Below are 17,744 nucleotides of genomic sequence, written 5' to 3'. Positions count from 1 at the left end.
ACTGATAGAATGAGGTTCCCACAATGGAGTGTGACCTGTGTGCCCCCTGTTTATCCAGCGCTGGCAGGAAACCCAGGGTTTTCTCTCCAGTCATCACCCCAAGAATCTGGATGCTTACATGTGAATCCAGATGTCCCCCCAGGGCAGCACAGGACAGTTCCCTGGATCACGGGCCCTACTGTAGTTTTCCTTCTCCCAAAGAGGCAGTGGCGCACTCTGTTCTAACACTCCCCGCCCGCCCACACACAAGGTGTCAATGACACTCCCAGCTTCCCAGAGCCTCTAAGCCCTCTGAGCTGCTGTTCCATGAAAACCCTCACCTCTCCTCACAGGTCCTCTCTCACTAGCCTGTCAGGAGGTTCTCCCACCTCTGTTTTGGAGTCTCTGAGGCAGAGGACACAGCTTCTGGGGGTCAATCTGTCCACCAGCCCCCACAGGGCCTTCTCCTTCCCGACCACACAGCCTGAGGGAGGGGCGGCTGGGTGGGGGCAGGGGCGAACGCAGACTTTCTACAGTCACTGTCCCTTCCCAGCTCTCAGCCCACACGTTGAACCCAGAGCTCCCACCAAACTAATTTATGTCTCAGTAAGTGTGCTCTCAGAGGCCCTTTTGTTTATTCTGGAAGCAAACCTCCCTGAGCTTCAGTGCTTCTCTCCGTCTTGCCCGCCTTCCCCCAATCCTGCCCTGCCCCAGACTCTGAATCCCCACTGTGGCTGGCTTCACATCATTTCCCAGGAGGGCTCCTGGCCAGACTTTGAGCCTCCCCAAGTCTTCTGAAGCCTAGAGAGCATGGAGGACCTCAGGACAGTGATCTGATCCTCTACACTGTGGAATTCTACACACCACAGCTCCTGCCTATCCAAGGGTGCCTTGTCAGCCACGGAATTGTTGGGAGCAAGAAGCTAAGATCAGGAAATGACAACTCAATAGACTTGAGCGTCAGTCCTTTAAAGTCTTTATAAAATACCATAAATATCCAACCTCCAGGAAGGAAACAGGAGGCACTGGAAACAGGGATTTATGGGCAAAAAATGGAATTTGCAGGCAATCTCCCAGAGAAGCAGCCTTACTCTGTGTGTCCATAGACCACTGAGCTCAGGGGCAGAATGAAGCCATCCCCCAAAACCCAGAGAGTCCTCTTCCCGATGACACAGCATAAGGAGGTTTCACTGAGTACCTCCTTGGGCCAAGCGCCCTGATGCCGGGGATGTGGATGGGAAATCAATCGTTCATTAGTCAAGTCCCTGCCTGTGGGAGCTCAGAATCCAAAGATACAAACAATAGGCCAGAAAAGGATCTGAGTTCACACACTAATATGAAAGTTAATGCATTAACTTTTTACAATCCTCTCGATAACTTTTAATTCTATTAACCCATTTGAACTTCCCAGGAACAGGTAAGCCTTGAACAGCAGCTAGGAGGATCACTTTGTCATCAGATAAAAACTGAGGCTCAGAGAGGAAACGATTTATTCTAGTTACCAGCGGGATAAGCTTAGGGCTTTATGCGACAGGCGTGTGCGTACTCAGCTGTGTCAGTGACCCTATAGGGTTTAGCCTGCCAGGTCCCCTCTGTTCAAGGGACTCTGCAGGAAAGAGTAGTGGAGTGGGTTGCTATTTCCTCCTCAAGGGTATCTTCCCCACCCAGGGATCGAATCTGTGTCTCCTGTGCCTCCTGCATTGCAGGCGGATTCTTCACCGTTTGAGCTGTCGGGGAAGCCTAGGGTTACTGGGCACAAAGAAAGCTGCTTGAAGGCAGGGGACTCTGAATCGTCCAAATCTCATCCACAGCGCCTACTCGAGTGACAGTAACAACAAAAGCAATAATAATAATAAAAAGACATAGGGCTGGCTGCCCTATGATCCCACGGGTAAGTGGCGTGCAAGAAGGCGGAGAAGGCAGTGAAAACTGTCTTTCCCATACCTTTCAGGACCGGAGCGTTGCTCCCTCTCCCCTAATTCTGGTCCTCGAGTCCCTCCCAGGGCCTCCGTTAGGAGGTGGGAAAAGATGTTGCCATAGGTCACTGAGGACACCATCCGTTCTCTCATTGGCCGAAGCCTAAAAAAGAACGTCCTCCCATTCGCTAGAAGGCAAACCCCGAAAAGCCCATTGGCTGCCGAGTCCGCGGGCCTCCGTCGTTCTGGGGGCGGGCCGAGGTAGCTGGAGGGGGAGCGGGTGTGTTGCGGGTGGGGGGGGGCTCGCCGTTGCCCTGGTTACGCCGAGGCACGTGTGCAGTCCCGGAAGCGGCTCCGGGAAGCTGCCCAGCGCGCGCAGCCGGAGGAAGCACAGCCCCGGTCCGCTCGGGTCGGGTCCGGCTGGGCCATGGAGCCGTTACCCGAGCCCGCGTCCGGGCCCCGACCCAGGCCCCACCGTCTTATGCTTCTTTCCCTGCTATTGCTGCTGCTGCTGCTACTGCCGGCCCCGGAGCTGGGCCCCAGGCAGGCCCGAGCCGAGGACACCGACTGGGTTCGACTGCCCAGCAAATGCGAAGGTGAGGGGGCGGGGCCCGTGGGGAGTATCCTGCTGGGGGGCGGGGCTTGCGGAGAGGGTTGGGGGAGGGACCGTCCCGGGCTCTGAGCGGGTCTCCGTTCCTGGAACCTACTCTGTGCCTGGCACTGTGCCAGACGCTGGGAACGCAGGGGCGGCCAAGAGGTCGGGTCTCGGTGCACCTGGAGCTCAGAAATCGGTGAAAACAAGCAGTTACAATGGGGGTGGTAGATGCCACGAGAGAGGAGGCGCCAGGCTTTGGGGGCTGGGTGAGGAGCATCTAAATCTAGACCGCAAATGCGGGGAAAGGCTTCCTCCTGGAAGCCCTGAGCGGTTAGGAGTTAGTCGAGTGAAGAGAAGCGAAGTCACAGATGGAGAGGCCTACAGGCAAAGGGCAAATTTGAGGAACTGAAAAGATTCACATGACCGGTCTTGGGGGAAGAACTTGAGACGCTCCCCTTGTGCCCTGACCACAACCGGCTGTGTGTCACCGGCCGTCTCCTCCACTAGCCGAGAGCTCCTCCAGGGCAAGGGCCCTTGTCTAGGTGTTCACATACAGGCATGAGTGAACGTGGGTGAAGCTGGGGTGCTGTGGGTGTGTGTGGAGAAAGGAAGAGGGTCTGAGACCTAAGGGGTCACTTTAGGAGAAAAATAGAACCTGAGGGAACTTGGTGAGAGAGGGAGATTTTAGGGATATGGGAAGAGAGTGAATCCCAAAGACAGAGAGGTGGAAGTGTGGCACTTGTGTGTGTGAGAGAGAAACAGAGATAGGGAGGGAGAGAGAGAGGGAGAGAGAGAAGCCTGCCAGCACACACAGCAGCCAAAGGCCTACCTTTTTTCCCCTCCTCTCCATTTCTCAGTTTTGTCCTCAGACTTTTACACACACTCCTACGCTCTCACCTCTCTAACCCCAGTCCCTCACCCCTGAAAGCTGGCTACAAACCGGTTGCATCCTAATTCAAAGCCTGTAGCCAGCCAGATATTTCCTGAGCACTGGGAAGTGTGGGTGGTTTGGGAGGCATAATCCTTTCATTTGAGAGATTAAAGGTGAGTTGCTTCAGAGATGAGCTGACCTCACTGGTCAGCCTTCCAGTATGGGTTCTAGCCTGTACTTTCTCCCTCACTCTTGTGAACAGACAGTCACAGGGTTATAATGCCTTCCTTTCACTCTTTTGGCCACAGCTAAGATCCTTTGGGGATTTCACTTCCCCTTCTCATTTTCTATCTTATTCTGATGCCAAAGAGCCCTTATGGGTTTCTCTTATTGTTCTCGCAGCCTAAGAAGCTCACACTTCTTTTCCATAGGAGACTCATAAAAGCATAGCGCTGGGAAAAATCTTTAGATCATTCTAATCCAACCTGATTTTGTAGGTAATTGGTAAAGAATAAAAGGGATTTTCAGTCATAGGATGGCTTAACCTAAGTGTATATTTACTTTTATTTATCACTGTGACACCTTAGTTATTAAGTGCTGACTGTCTGGCCCACAAAGCCTGCCTCTGGCTTAGTAGCCTGAGTAGAAGAGGCCTTGGCACAGAGGAAAGAGAACCTGCCCAGAAAGAAGTGGGTGGATGTTCACGGGGACGTAGGGTCTATGCCATGAGTCTCCTCCAAGTCTGGTTCTGGATGGGATCCCCAGAGGGGGTCTTGAAGAGATAAGGTTTGGGAGAGTTGAGAGGCAAGGTTGTACTTGATGGATATAAGAGAAATGGATTGATGGGTTCCAACCCCCGGGCCTGGCATACTACATATTGAGCACCTGGGAGGGGGGAGCACAGGAGTCAGAAAAATGATAAGCTCACGCAGAGTACAGGACAGAAGAGGGCGGGAGCCTCGGTGGCCCTGGATGGAGAGCCAGGGAGGTGAGACACCCTCAGTTCATCCTGGACTCTCAGACCAGTGGCTGACGTTTTGCAATCTTCATGTGTTCCAAGTTCTCCAAGCCATCTATTAATGCATATGTTATAAAATTTCACCAAGCAGGCCCACAGGGGATTTGTTTGTTTCGGTGGTAAATTGGTTTTTTATCCAACTCTGCTGATGTTGTTAAAACAATGCTGTTGACATTTAGCCTGCAGATCATATTCCATTCAGAGACATCAGAAGCTGCTTGATCAGGAGCACAGTCTCTCCAGGCAGTATTTATCAAGTATCCAGCACATACCAAGTCCCAAAATAGAGGAATAAGGAAGAAATCCAGCCCATGAGCCTCACTTCGAGTGCCCTTGTAGTCTAATTGGAGAGTCACATGAGATGATCAAGGCCCTTGGTGAGAGCATGGGTCCTACAGCATCTCAGGATGAAATCAAGAGCAGGTGGGACTCATCCAGAAGGGCTTCCTGGGGGAGCAGGCTTTTAAGATGAGGTGGAGAGAAAGGACAGACAAGCCCTGAAGCCCTAGAGGGCATCACGCACTTCCCTAAGGCCCCAAGCACTGCACACTTTCAGTCGTTTATGCAAAGGTAATTATTTGTTTACACTTCTTTCTGCTCCATTAGACTGAGTATCTGGGAGGGAGAGACCTTGTTTTCCTCTCTGTATCCCCAGGCAGTGCCTGACACATAGGAGTTGCTTAATAACTATTTGAAGAAGAATAAGAGGAAATGAGAAAATAAATGTACAAAAACAGTAGAAACAGGCCTGTGGGGGAAAAGGAGCAAATTAACTTGGTAGGAGTAGAGAAGTGGTGTTGAAATAACATGAAATCAAGAAATAAAACAGCCATAAAAGACATCTTGGGAACAATTGGGGAATTTGAACATGGACTGAGTATTAGATGAGATAGGAATTGTTGTTAAATCTTGCAAGCATGGTGGTTGTTTTATGATTAGTAGGGGAAGGTCCTTGTTCTCAGGAAGTGCTCAATGACTTGTTTAGGAGCAAAGATCATGATGCCTTGCAGCTTATTTTCAAAATGGTTTAGCAAAAACTGCATATATTTTGACATCTATTATTATCACATTGCTTTATATTATAAATCGGAAATAGTGGTAAATCACTGTTGTGGTTTTTTTTTTTTTCACTTACAGCTCTTTTTGTTCTTTTTTCTTTCTTTTTTAATTTATTTTATTTTTTACTAACAATTCTTGACTGTGAGTATAAGGTATATGGTTATTCATTGTACTCTTTCAGCTTTTCTGTATGTTTGAAATTCTTTTCAGTGACATAAATGATTGTGGGGGTAGGGGACAGGAAGGAGCTGGGAGAAATGGAGGCAGTAGGATAAGGGCCCAGAGAGGACAGGGGCCAGTGGATCTTGGAGCCTACTTTCACCCACTGAACTCTATTGCTGGTCTGCCCACTGAACTGTACTGCTGGTCTGGTGCTGACTCCTTTCTCTGGCCCAAGCATCAACTCAACCCAGTCCCGGAGAGGTGTCGGCTTGGGTCTATTTTGCTGGCAGCCGGCTCCCAGCAGAGACTCATATGAACTCAGTAGGTGGTGCTGTGTCTTCTTTCCCCAGTGTGTAAATATGTCGCTGTGGAGCTGAAGTCAGCCTTTGAGGAAACTGGCAAGACCAAGGAGGTGATCGACACAGGCTATGGCATCCTGGACCGGAAGGCCTCAGGGGTCAAATATACCAAGTCGTAAGTAGAGGGGAGGGAGAGGGGCACCAGCCTGCCCTGCTTTGTTCCTTGAGGCATCAGCATCTTGAAGTTCTCTTCTCCCTTCCCGCTAGGCAGACCCACCAAAAGGAGGCAGCTCTAACTGAGACCCAGGTTTGCCCACTGATTCTACCCTGAACTGATTGTATGGCCTTCCTAAATCCCCAAGTGCCTCTGGGCTTCACATCCTTCATCTGTAAAAGCAAGACTATTGGACCTCACCAGTGACTCCCAGTGATTGGAATTTATGGACCAATCTTTAAAAATATAGGGTTGTTGGGAAATTCCCTGGTGGTCCAGTGGTTAGGACTGGACATTTTTCACTGCCATGGCCCAGGTTCAATCCCTGGTCAGGGAACTAAGATCCTGCAAGCTGCTCAGTGCAGCCAGAAAAAACAGGCTCACCAGCTTTTAATCTTGCCAGGTATAAATATTGAAAACAAACCAAAAAGCATTTCCATCAAATATGATCATCCTTTCCAAATGAAACACTATCTCGACATCAAATATCCATACATTTTGCTTTATTTTTTTTAAATCTAGCTAATCATTTAACTTTATATTTAAGACAACAGCAACAACTTTCTTCCCATAGAACTGTTAAAATTGTGTCTCTTTGGTCTGTGTTCCAGCATTTCAGAGCCCCCCCGATGACCTATCTCCCTCCCAGCTCTGCCTTCCCGTTGGTGAGCCGTGCAGGTGCTGGGGTAGCAGGGCTGGAGGGCTGGACCCCTAACCCGCAGGGTCGAGGAGGGGAGCTCAGGCAGGGACTGTCTTGTGCTGCTGTCTCGGCAGGGACTTAAGGTTAATTGAAGTCACGGAGACCATTTGCAAGCGGCTCCTGGACTACAGCCTGCACAAGGAGAGGACCGGCAGCAACCGATTTGCTAAGGTTGGCTTTGTATATGCCCTTCCTCCCCACTGGGGCCGGGCTTCGGGTCTCAGTGTGTCGCCTGGTCTGGGTGCCATCAGAAGATCATGCCCTGGGAGCTTCCCTCCTCAGCAGCTTCCTGTTCTTTATCCATTGCCATTTGCATTCCTCCCGTCCTGAGCGGCCTGACTTTTCAGTGCAGGTGGGCACATTCCTGATGTCTGGGCCTGCCCCCTGGGGTCCTGCCTCAGCCTAGGACAGAAATGCTCCTAGGTGGCAGCTCCCTGGGGGCCAGAGTACTTTGTGCGGGGAGAACTCAGTATGCGCAGAACTGTGGGAGTTTAGAGATGTCAGAAAACTCTTGGGGAGGGCGTGATGACTGCCATGTCCCTTCTCTGGGCCCATGGGGCCCTACCTGGATCTTGCTCATGATGCCTTTATGACATTTATTGCACTCACCATGTACATGAATGCTTCTTTCACTGGAGAATGAGCTTCCTTGCAGCAAGGCCCATGTCTCCTTTTTTTAAAATTTTCCCTTGTGCTATTTATTTTTCTATCCACAAAAGAAAGGTGTATGAGTGTGTGAAAAAATAAATAAAGTGAATCAGTTTAAGTTCTGATCCAGAATGAGATGTGTGATGGGAAAACAGATCTGTACAACAGCAATCTTGCTCTGGCCCAGGGTTTTAAAGTCCCATCAAAAACTGGATGTCTGCCCTTTCCTCTTCTTTTGCTCTTGCCTCATCTCACACATTCTGCTTGAAGACTGTGTCACACGGATGCAGTGGCTCAGAAGTCAGTACATGTTTGTGAGCTCACCACTCTCATACACAGAATCTACCAGCCACACAATTCCAGGGAGTGGCTTGACAATAAACTGACAATAAACTCTTCTGTGGCTGAATGATGCCAGGGCTCCTGGACATTGATAAGATGTCATCCTACCCAGCTATCTCCATACCCCTCCCCATATACCTGTTGCCATGTGTCTTTCCAAAAGGATCCAGAGGGGGTTGGGGGCGGGGTCTGGAGGCTCATGTGCCTCTTTATCTCTGCATCTTCTATGCCTGGTAGAAGAGCTTTCTCCCACATTTCTCCTCCAAAGTACCCTTCTAGCAAAGGAGATCCTTCAGAAACCCTTGGGAAACTTAGAGGAATACTTCTAAGCCACAGAAGTCCTAGGTTTTATCTTTATAATTTGTATTAACATTGTGCTTGGTAATAAACCCATGTTTAATGTAACAATGTTTAATTTTATTTTCTATAGTGAAAAAACTAGAAGCAGCCTGACCATTCACTAGTAGGGGAGTGGTTAAGTAAATTGGCCATTCATTGGACTCTTAGACAAACTGTACAATGAAGAATGAGGTAGTTCTTTATGAGTTGAACTAAAATCACCTCCAGAGTATAGTTGTTTAGTCACTAAGTTCTGTCCAACTCTTGTGCCACCCTATGGACTATAGCCCTCCAGGCTCCTCCTCTGTCCATGAGATTTCCCAGGCAAGAATAGTGGAGTGGGTAGCCATTTCCTTCTCCAGGGGATCTTCCTGACCCAGGGATGGAACCTGAGTTTCCTACATTGGCAGGCAGATTCTTTACCACTGAGCCACCCAGGAAGCCCTCTCTAAAGGATATTATTAAGTAAAAAAATGCATGGTGCAGAATGTTGTGTATGATACATACATACAGCTGCTTGTACGGAGGTGAAGCGGGGGTGGAGGAGAGGCTATTTTTGTGTGTGTAGTGGGTTGTAGCCGCATGCATGGTCTCTGGGAGGCAGAAGAAACAGGTAGTGTGTTGTCTCTGGAGAAGACCTAGGTGGCTGGCAGAAATAATTTCCTACAGAACCAAGAGTCTTCCCTGCCTTGCCTGTGCTGCTTCCCAGCAAGGAAAGATACAAGTTGTAGGAAGAACCAGAAGCAGGGAGTAGGCTGGCCATGGGGGAGGCCACAGTGAGGGGAAAGAGACAGGACCAGTTTATTATCCCGGAAAGGAGTATTTGCTCAAAGGGTCCCGAGAGCAACCTTTCCGAAAGGAGGAGGTGTGGGGAGGGGCTGTGGGACACAGGCCTCAAAGAGGGGAGGAGAAGGTGAGGATGAGCATGAGAAGCCGGAGAGGGTCTTGACCTTGGCAGGGTCCCTGGATCTCCAGCCACACCGGGAGGGGAGCAGGGCAGGGAGGGGAAGGGTCTCTGCCTCTCACATCCCGTCGCGTCTTCCAGGGCATGTCAGAGACCTTTGAGACGCTGCACAACCTGGTGCACAAAGGGGTCAAGGTGGTGATGGACATCCCGTACGAGCTGTGGAACGAGACCTCGGCAGAGGTGGCTGACCTCAAGAAGCAGGTAGGGGCCCCGCTCCAGGCTCAGTGAGGGCAGGTCCTCAGTTGACGAGGGCCACCGGGAGCCGGGGGACTGTGGTCAAGCCATCTCACCCCGCCTCTGGCTGTGGCCTCCTTGGGGGATTCACAGCCACCAGCCCGGTGGGTGGCGAGACGAGGCTCAGGCTCGCCCGGCTCCTCTGGGAGAGGTCAGGCCTGGGCATTGCCAACGTGAGGCCTTGTGGTTAACAGTGCGACGTCCTGGTGGAGGAGTTCGAGGAGGTGATCGAGGACTGGTACAGGAACCACCAGGAGGAGGACCTGACTCAGTTCCTCTGCGCCAACCACGTGCTGAAGGGCAAGGACGCCAGTGAGTCCCAGGGCAGCAGGGGTGGGCCCTGCATGCTCCCCACTCAGGGGAGGTGGGTGAGGAGAGGATGCAAAAGAAAGAAGAAATGGTGGCGTTGGAGCCTCCATCCTCAAGGAGCTGGATGTTACAGGGCAGGGTCAGGGCCTGGTGCCTCAGATGCCCCCCAGATGGGCCGGGAGGGCCCCAGCAAAGCAGAGCTGGGGCCAGATCCCGTCACCACCCCCGGTGGCTCTGCAGCCTGAGCTCCTCACCCAGCCAGACAGCCTGTTGAGGGTGTCTCTCCTCCCTGCAGGCTGCCTGGCAGAGCAGTGGTCTGGCAAGAAGGGGGACACAGCCGCCCTGGGAGGCAAGAAATCCAAGAAGAAGAGTGGCCGGGCCAAGGCCTTGGGCAGCAGTGGCAGCAAACAGAGGAAGGAGCTGGGCGACCTCGACGGAGACCCCAGCCCCGAGGAGGACGAGGGCATCCAGAAGGCTTCCCCACTCACACACAGCCCCCCTGACGAGCTCTGAGCCTAACCCAGCAGCTCCTGCTGACCGAGAGCCTGAGCTGGGAGCCCAAGGGTCTGGGCTCCTGACTCCCGCAGATGGAGCAGCGCAGGGCCTCAGTGGTGCCTGCCTGACCGGTGCCGCCTCCTGCCGCGGAAACTCCAGCCCCGGGAGAACTCAAATCAGCTGCGGGCAGCCCAGGCTGGCCTCTTCCCTCTTCCCAGCATTCCTCTCCCGACCCAGACTTCAGGCGGGCCCCGTGATCTCAGGACTGCCCAGGACTCCAGTGTGAACTCCAGTGGGCAGGTGTTGAGCTGGACCCAGGACTGGGGCTCCAGAGCCCCCCACCCCCTCGCTCCTCCAGCACCAGCTCCTCCTCTCCGTACCCCCTCTTCCTGTGGACACCTTGTGCTCTGCCCGGCCCTCCCCTGGGGCTCACAGAGTAAAACCTTTCCGCCTTTTTCATTCAGATTTCTGAGTCCCCTTCAGCTCCTTAGAGGGGCCGGAGCCCCCTGCCACTCTTTCCTGCCCCACTGTTCCCGCCTTGGGGGCTGAGGATGGGAGGCTGTTCCTGTAAACCTGCCCGCTGTGGGGAAAGCAGGCGCCGGGAGGGCCCTGGGGCTTTGGGGTGAGGGCTGGGCCTTGGGTATGGGGTGGGCATAGAGCTCCGGCCCTGCTCCTCAGCTGCCTGTGGTCTCCCTGAGCTGCTCAGGCCGGGAGAGCCATCCTCACTCCTTCCCGGCCTCCCGCCTCCCCACTCCCCACCAAGTCCTTCCCGTTGGTTGTGTAAAGTGTGCACGGTGACCCCACCAGCCCCAGCCCCTCCTCTCCACGTCCTGTCTCTTGGCTTCTGGCCTCTTGGTCTTGACCCTTGTTCCCTGATGACCACACCTGACCACTCTCTGCTCCCTAGCTCTTGTGCCAGGAACCCACAGGGGAGGACAGCCAAGCCCCCAACAACACTGGTTACACCGTGTTCTCTGGGAGCAGGGGACGAACAACAAGGCTGCCCTCTGAGGAGAAGGGGTGGGAGGCACCTCCCGGGCCGTCCTGAGGGCAGAGATCGGTGGTGGCGTCAGAAGCAATAGTGGTGACGGCTGTGGGTAGTCCATGCTTTAACCCTACAGGTGCCCCAGACTCCACAGCTTCTGGCAAAAATGCTCTTGGGGTCCCCTCCCCAGGGCTGGGGACAGAGGCCACAGAGAGTGGAGCAGACTAGAAGCTGCTGCCGCCGTGAGTCAGGAGGCTTGGAGCAGGCCCTGAGAGGGTGATTCTTTGTGGTCTACTGCCCCGCTCACTGACTGCAGTGCAGAGACTGTCTGCATGTTGGAGGGTCTGTGGGCGGAGAAGCCATTCTCGACTCTGGTCCCAGCCTGGACTCTGTTCTGAGCGTAGGAGATGACTGGGGAGGGGTCAGGCATTGGAACTCAGGGCTAGGGAACCATTTGCAGCCCCCTGGACTGTCTACAGTTTGGTGGCCAGTCTCTGACTCTCTCTTCCTGTCACTGTTCCACAGCTCTTCAGTGCTTGGCTTAATTCTGTCCCCAGAGCTTCGTTGTCCTGTGAATAGGATGAGACAAAAACCAGGAGCCCAATCCCAGGCCTAGGCGTGCACCGGAGGGAGGGCAGCGCGGTGACTGCTCTGCTCTGCTCTTTGACCTGTGGCTGCTGGAGGATGAGCGCCCTCACCCGCACCCCACACCCCGCACCCCACCCCCCCGGTCCCCACAAGGCCAGGCATGTTGCACACTCTAGCTCTCCACCCACCCACCCTGGCAGGCAGCTTCTCCCTGGCCTGGCCTAGGAAAGAGCAGGATCCACTTCCCAGCTTTTCCTTCCCCTCTCCCCACTGCGCATACCAGCCTTTCTGAGCTTGATTATATCCTCCCGCTTTCCCACACCCCTTCTCTCCTAGGTGAGGGGTCTGGCTGAGCTCAAGTGAACCTGATCTCGGTCCCCTCAGTAGAAACCCAATCAGAATGGTGTCTTCCACCCTCACGTGGACCCGAGTCACTTGGATGCTTGTCAGCCAGACAGATGTCTGGGTGCCGCTCAGACTTGCCAGTCTGGGGATCTAGGAGTCGGCCTGGCTCTTAGGAGGAGGTCGGCTGGAACCCACTTCACCGGGAGAAATTTGGATGTTGTGTTACGAGGGGCTGGGACCTCAATGAAGCCACACTGGAAGGAAGTCTTGTCCTCAGAAACGTGAATTGTCAGCACCTCAGAGAGGATGTGTCTCTGTTGAAGACTTTCGTCATCCAGAACCTCAAAGGCTAATGGACTAGCCATAAGTCCAGTTTGTTGAAGTTCAGCGACAGTCAGGTCTCAGGGGTTGGGGCTCTGTAGGCTCAGAAGTGGCTGCATCAGGGCCTCTGTGTATTTGTTTGAAGGCACAGCTACTAGGAGGCAGGCTCCTCTCTTTATTTCCAAGTTCCTGGGTGGTGGTTCCCTGCAACATCTTTTTGCAACTTAGTGGTGCTTTTCACACCTTTGACTCCCCTCTGTTAGACAGTTGTTTTAATAAAAAGTTTTGTTAGACACTTGACCGCCAGAATTCCTGCCAGAAAATGATAAATAGACAAGCGCCTGAGGCTTGGAGTTTGACTGGAAACCCCTTAAATGTGGAAACTTTGTGCAGTTCACAGCTTGTCCACATGTCAGAGCAGCCCTAAATCACTTTAGTTCACAAGTACAAACAAAATTCCTCTTCTTATGCTTTGATCCTGAAAGAAAAGCACATCTTTTTTTTCCTGACAGATGCACAGTCCATGCCTAACTGGTTTAAAGAAGGACTCTGTGTACTAATCCTAGCGGCAGAGCCAGCAGAATCCCTCTTGACCATCCCCCGATGGCCTAGTTTGTGCTATTAAGGAATTTCACTGGAACAATAATATAGTAGCCACTGGTTTTTGAATGCATGTTATTGTGGCAAGCACTGCTCTACATGCTTTTACATAATTAACTCATTTAATACAGCTGTGATCTACGCAAGGACATGAAGTTTTAAACACATTATTGAGTAATAAAATACACAAAGTACATGTGTCATAAATGTACAGTTCAATGAATTTTTATGAACTGAATACCAAAATCAACCAGCATGAAGATCACAAAACACTATTACCACTACCCCCACTCCACACATTCTACAAAAAGAACAGGGATTTGGTCTACTTTGTTCACTGCTCGATCCCCAGTGATTAATACAGCTGCTGGCACAGAGTAGCTGCTTGCCCCCAGCTCCCTGCCGCACTGCAGGGCTCATGGGATCTTAGTTCCTCCACCAGGGATCGAACCCAAGCCCTACAGCAGTGAAAGCTCAGAGTCCTAACCACTGGACCACTGGGGAATTCCCAGAGTAGCTACTTAATAAATATCTGTTGAAAGGTGGAGCACAGAAAGGTCGAATAACTTGCCAAGACCACACATTTAGGAAGTGAGCCAACCAGGTTATGAACCCAGAAAGAATGGCTTCAGTGTCCTGTGGCACAGCCTCTGACATAGAGCTTTGCAGCCACAGCTGGTTGGCTTGTCCACCCTCCTCCCCTTACCTGGTTCTCCAGAAGGTAGACCAGTTGCTGTCCAGTAGTCTATTTACGTCTTCAGAGTTTAAGGCTGGACATGCAGTTAAAAGACTTGAATTAACCTTCAAGTCTTTCTCCCTGTTCAAAATTTAGTTGTGTGTATAGCTTAAAGACAGCTTGGGGGCTTCTCTGGTGGCTCAGTGGTAAAGAATCCCCCTGCATATGCTGGGGAGACAGGTTGATTTCTGATCCGGGAAGATCCCACATGCTGTGGAGCAGCTAAGCCTGTGCACCACAGCTATTGAGCCTGTGCTCTAGAGCTCAGGAGCTGCAACTACTGAGCCCTCATAATGCAACTGCTGAAGCCTGAGTCCCCTAGAGTCAGTGCTCCAGAACAAGAGAAACCACTGCAGTGAGAACCCCCTGCACTGCAACTGGAGAAAAGCCAGCAACAAAGAGCCAGTGCAGCCAAAAGTAAATATTGTTTTTTTTAAAAGGCAGCTTGACACTTATCGCTGCCCTTAAGGGCTGGCTTCTTACAATTTCTTTAAAAGGAATCCAATTTTACTCATTCTTTCTTTAAAAGTATATTTTCCACCTATTAAACTTCCACTAAAATGGTTGTGATTCTCTACTGGGAGGTGTAGGTACACCTGGAGATGGGAGAAGTTGACCAACTGTATCACCAGCTCCAAGGGTGGTAACATCTCCTAACATCATCACTTTTCTAAAGTAGAAAAGGTTCTCTGTCCGAAAAAAGCAAAGCAAGACACTCAAAAGCCAGGTGTTAGTTTTTAAACTTATTTATTTGTTTCTGGCTGCACTGGGTCTTCGTTGCTGCATGCGGGCCTTCTCTAGGTGCAGTGCTCAGGCTTCTAGAACACTGTGGTGGTTTCTCGTTTCAGAGCATGGGCTCTAAGGTGTGTAGGCTTCAGTAGTTGTGGTGCACTGGCTTAACTGCCCAGCAGCATGTGGACTATTCCTGGACCAGGGATCGAACCCATATCCCATGAATTGGCAGGCAGATTCTCAACCACTGGGCCCCCAGAGAAGTCGCCAGGTGTTATTTTGTTAGAATTGCTCGCCAAAGTTGGTCTTGGTGTTTTATTATTCCTTTCATCAACATGTGACAGCATGTGCCAAGTCACCTGTTTCAGTGAGCAGTATGTTACCAGGGCTCAAACGCTGTGTCATTTTTACACGAGAGAACAGCTCAGTGAATTCCCTGGTGGTCCATAGTTAGGACTCTGAGCTGTCACTGCCTAGGGCCCGGGTTCAATCCCTGGTTGGGGAACTAAGGTCCCAAGCTGCAAAAAACTAAACAATGAAATAAACAAATAAAGAAATAATAATAATTAAAAAAAAAAAAAACCCAGATCAGTGAGGTCAATATATTCACAAGAGATTTTACTGGAGGTTAGCACATTGATGAAATACTCATAGATGCACTAAGCTTAATAGTAATGTAGCCGCCATCAATTAGCATTAACACCCACTGATATAGGGACCAATTTTACACTTACTTGATGGGACTTTATTAAAGCAGATTGAGTCTTACATCATATATCGAAAAGGCTAAGAAAGGATCCACTGTGATAAAAATCCATTAGATTTCATGTGGGCATCACAGTGGTCAAGAGATTTGAAGCCCCACCCTGGCTCTTCAAGTAGTCAGCAGAGATTTTTTTTCAGCAGCTTGAACTAGAGTTTGGAAATTGGTATCCCTCCTCTGAACAATGAATTTCTACCTATTCTGAATCAAAACAAAGACATCCAGAATGTCTTCCATTCGTAGTTACTGTGTATAATTCCAATTCTAAGATTTTAATGTGTCCTTAAATAGGTATAGTCTTAGAGTTTATTCCGTTGCAGCCATATTCCCAACCTAGAATCTCTTTTTAAACATATTATACATTTTGGGGGGATTCCCAGGTGGCTCAATGGTAAAGAATTCACCTGTCAACGCAGGAGCCTCAAGAGGCGCAGGTTTGATCCCTGGGTCGGGAAGATCTCTGGAGGAGGAAATGGCAACCCACTCTAGTATTCTTGCCTGGAGAATCCCATTCTTATTTTCAGCTGAGTCAAACTATAAATTGATTTATATTCCATGACTTTCCCTTCCTCGGCCCAGGGCCTCAGATTTGGGTTATCTAAAACTCACAGCGACTAACCAAGTAAAATAAAAGGCAGTTTTGATATATTTCGGTGGGCAGAGGACATGGACAAATAATTTAGCAATGAAGGACTGCAGTTACTTGGTACATTTTGGTGGTAATTAAAGAAGATTACAACAATTAGATATAATTTTCTACCCAGTGAGATATCCATGAATAATATCTTCATGTAGAGAAGCATTGAAACAAACATTTGTTTTGGGTGACAGTATCAATTAATAGAAAAATTCCATTTGGAAAATGATTCCATCATAACCATCTACATGTTCACTCTTTTGAAAAATTATGGGCGCATTTTAAATGTTCAGAACATGGGGAGTGATTGAACAAGTCACAGCATATCCTCTCAGTGTAGCCAGAAATGATGCTCAAGGCCAAGTAATTTATGGTCAAGAGAAGAAAGTATGTTTTGATAGTTAAAAGTAAAAAGAAAGAAAAAAGGTCCATGAAATTTTATATGTACTCTGATCTTGACTTTTTTTTTACTGCCTCTGAATGAGAAAGAAATCAAATAATTACTAACTTCAGAACAAAAATCTTGTCTTTGAAATGAAAAGTATATTTAGAAACTATAATTTTTAATAAAAAAAGAAACTATATTTTTTTAAAATCCAAATTTACTATCAGCATTCATATTATTTTTTTTTAAATCCTATTATAAACTCTCCAGTACAATGTCTTTCTAAGCATGTGGCCAAAGATCCATCTGTAGCGGTGTGAACACAAGAGTCCACTGCCTGCGAGTGGGCAGGCCCATTTGAGGTCCTTTGTGAGCTAATACATTCTATTGAAAGGTAAGAATGATTACAAATCTTTGGGGTTCCTCCAGCTCCAGGATTCTATAGATGGTAAAAGTGAGAGGGGAGTGGAGGATCCTCTGTTCTAAATTCTTTATCTTGGCTCTTTATTTCCTTGCTGTGTGTTGGCTGCTCTCTAGTTGCGGTGTGCGAGCTTCTCATTGTGGCAGCTTCCCTTACTGCAGAGCACAGGCTCTAGGTAAGTGGGCTCAGTAGTTATGGCTGAAGGAGGAAACAGAACAGGCTCCATCTTGAAAGCAGGACTCCATCTTGGGCCAGACTGTGGACTTTGAGCTATATGCCCAGTATCTATGGAAACGACATACCAACTGGAAAACCAGGCCCCCAGAAGGAAAAGTCCCAGGGCTCTCCATAGCCTAAAAGAATACCCTAATTATCTGTGTAACAGAATAGAATCATATATTCTATTATGCTTATTGGGGTATGACCACAAGCCTATTGATAATTGTCCATTGTTAACTACCTAGGCTCAAGGCTTATGAATCGCAGGTTAACTTTGATTCTTTCTTTTTCCTTTGTTTAGACTAGTTTCAGGGAATTTTGGGGAGGTGGGTTTGGGCATGGTACACTTAGGGTATATAAGGTTTTCACAAAAACTAGTCGGGGTCCTTGACTAAGAGGAGACTCTGCCTTGGCCCCGCTGGTGTAATAAACTGCACTCCACTCTCTGCGTTGTCCTTCTGAGTGAGTTTGTTTCCGGGAATGCAGAACAGATGGCTACAATATGGCCCAGGGGCTTATTTGCCCTGAGGCATGTGGGGTCTTCCCAGATCAGAGATTGAACCAGTGTCCCTTGCATTGCAAAGTAGATTCTTAATCACTAGAGTTAGAAGCCCCACCCTGGCTCTTTCTGAAGCCAGAAGAACAAAGACGGGTAGGGAAGGCTGTTCTTGCTGTCTTGGGTTCCCTGGGTAGCATCATTTTTCTGGGCACCATCCATCTCAGTGCAGGGTCTGGAAGAGACCTGCTTTGGGAAGGAAGGGTGGATGTACACTAATCAAGGCAAAAGACCAATTTATGAAATGACAGTGAACAATGTGATAGCAAGAGCACTGGACACTCCCAGCCTTGACCCTGGACTTCCCAC

General features: G+C 49.9%; 1 protein-coding gene across 2 annotated transcripts; it reads left to right on the top strand.

Annotated features, from left to right (window-relative positions):
- Positions 1–102: 102 nt before the first annotated feature.
- On the top strand, positions 103–12,679 carry CNPY3 (canopy FGF signaling regulator 3). 2 transcript variants are annotated; one of them, XM_040249665.1, is made up of 6 exons: positions 103–2,491; positions 5,951–6,074; positions 6,888–6,984; positions 9,188–9,310; positions 9,538–9,655; positions 9,948–12,679. In XM_040249665.1, the coding sequence occupies exons 1-6, from the start codon at positions 2,323–2,325 to the stop codon at positions 10,163–10,165; spliced, it is 849 nt and encodes a 282-aa protein (XP_040105599.1). In that variant the 5' UTR covers positions 103–2,322; the 3' UTR covers positions 10,166–12,679. The 2 variants fall into 2 exon arrangements, with proteins under 2 accessions (XP_040105599.1, XP_040105598.1); XM_040249664.1 differs by lacking the exon at positions 9,538–9,655.
- Positions 12,680–17,744: the final 5,065 nt, after the last annotated feature.

This window comes from Oryx dammah, unplaced genomic scaffold (genome assembly GCF_014754425.2).
Source record: "Oryx dammah isolate SB20612 unplaced genomic scaffold, SCBI_Odam_1.1 HiC_scaffold_11, whole genome shotgun sequence".
NCBI lineage: Eukaryota > Metazoa > Chordata > Mammalia > Artiodactyla > Bovidae > Oryx > Oryx dammah.
Note: the sequence above shows the minus strand (reverse complement) of the source record. Positions and strands in the feature narration are given on the sequence as shown.

Bases quoted from the DNA above. Each gene is read 5' to 3' on its own strand.
- CNPY3 (XM_040249664.1), top strand. From the start codon at position 2,323: ATGGAGCCGTTACCCGAGCCCGCGTCCGGGCCCCGACCCAGGCCCCAC. The intron at 6,075-6,887 runs GTAAGTAGAGGG...CTGTCTCGGCAG, and splicing joins GGGGTCAAATATACCAAGTC to GGACTTAAGGTTAATTGAAG. The intron at 9,311-9,947 runs GTAGGGGCCCCG...TCCTCCCTGCAG, and splicing joins TGGCTGACCTCAAGAAGCAG to GCTGCCTGGCAGAGCAGTGG.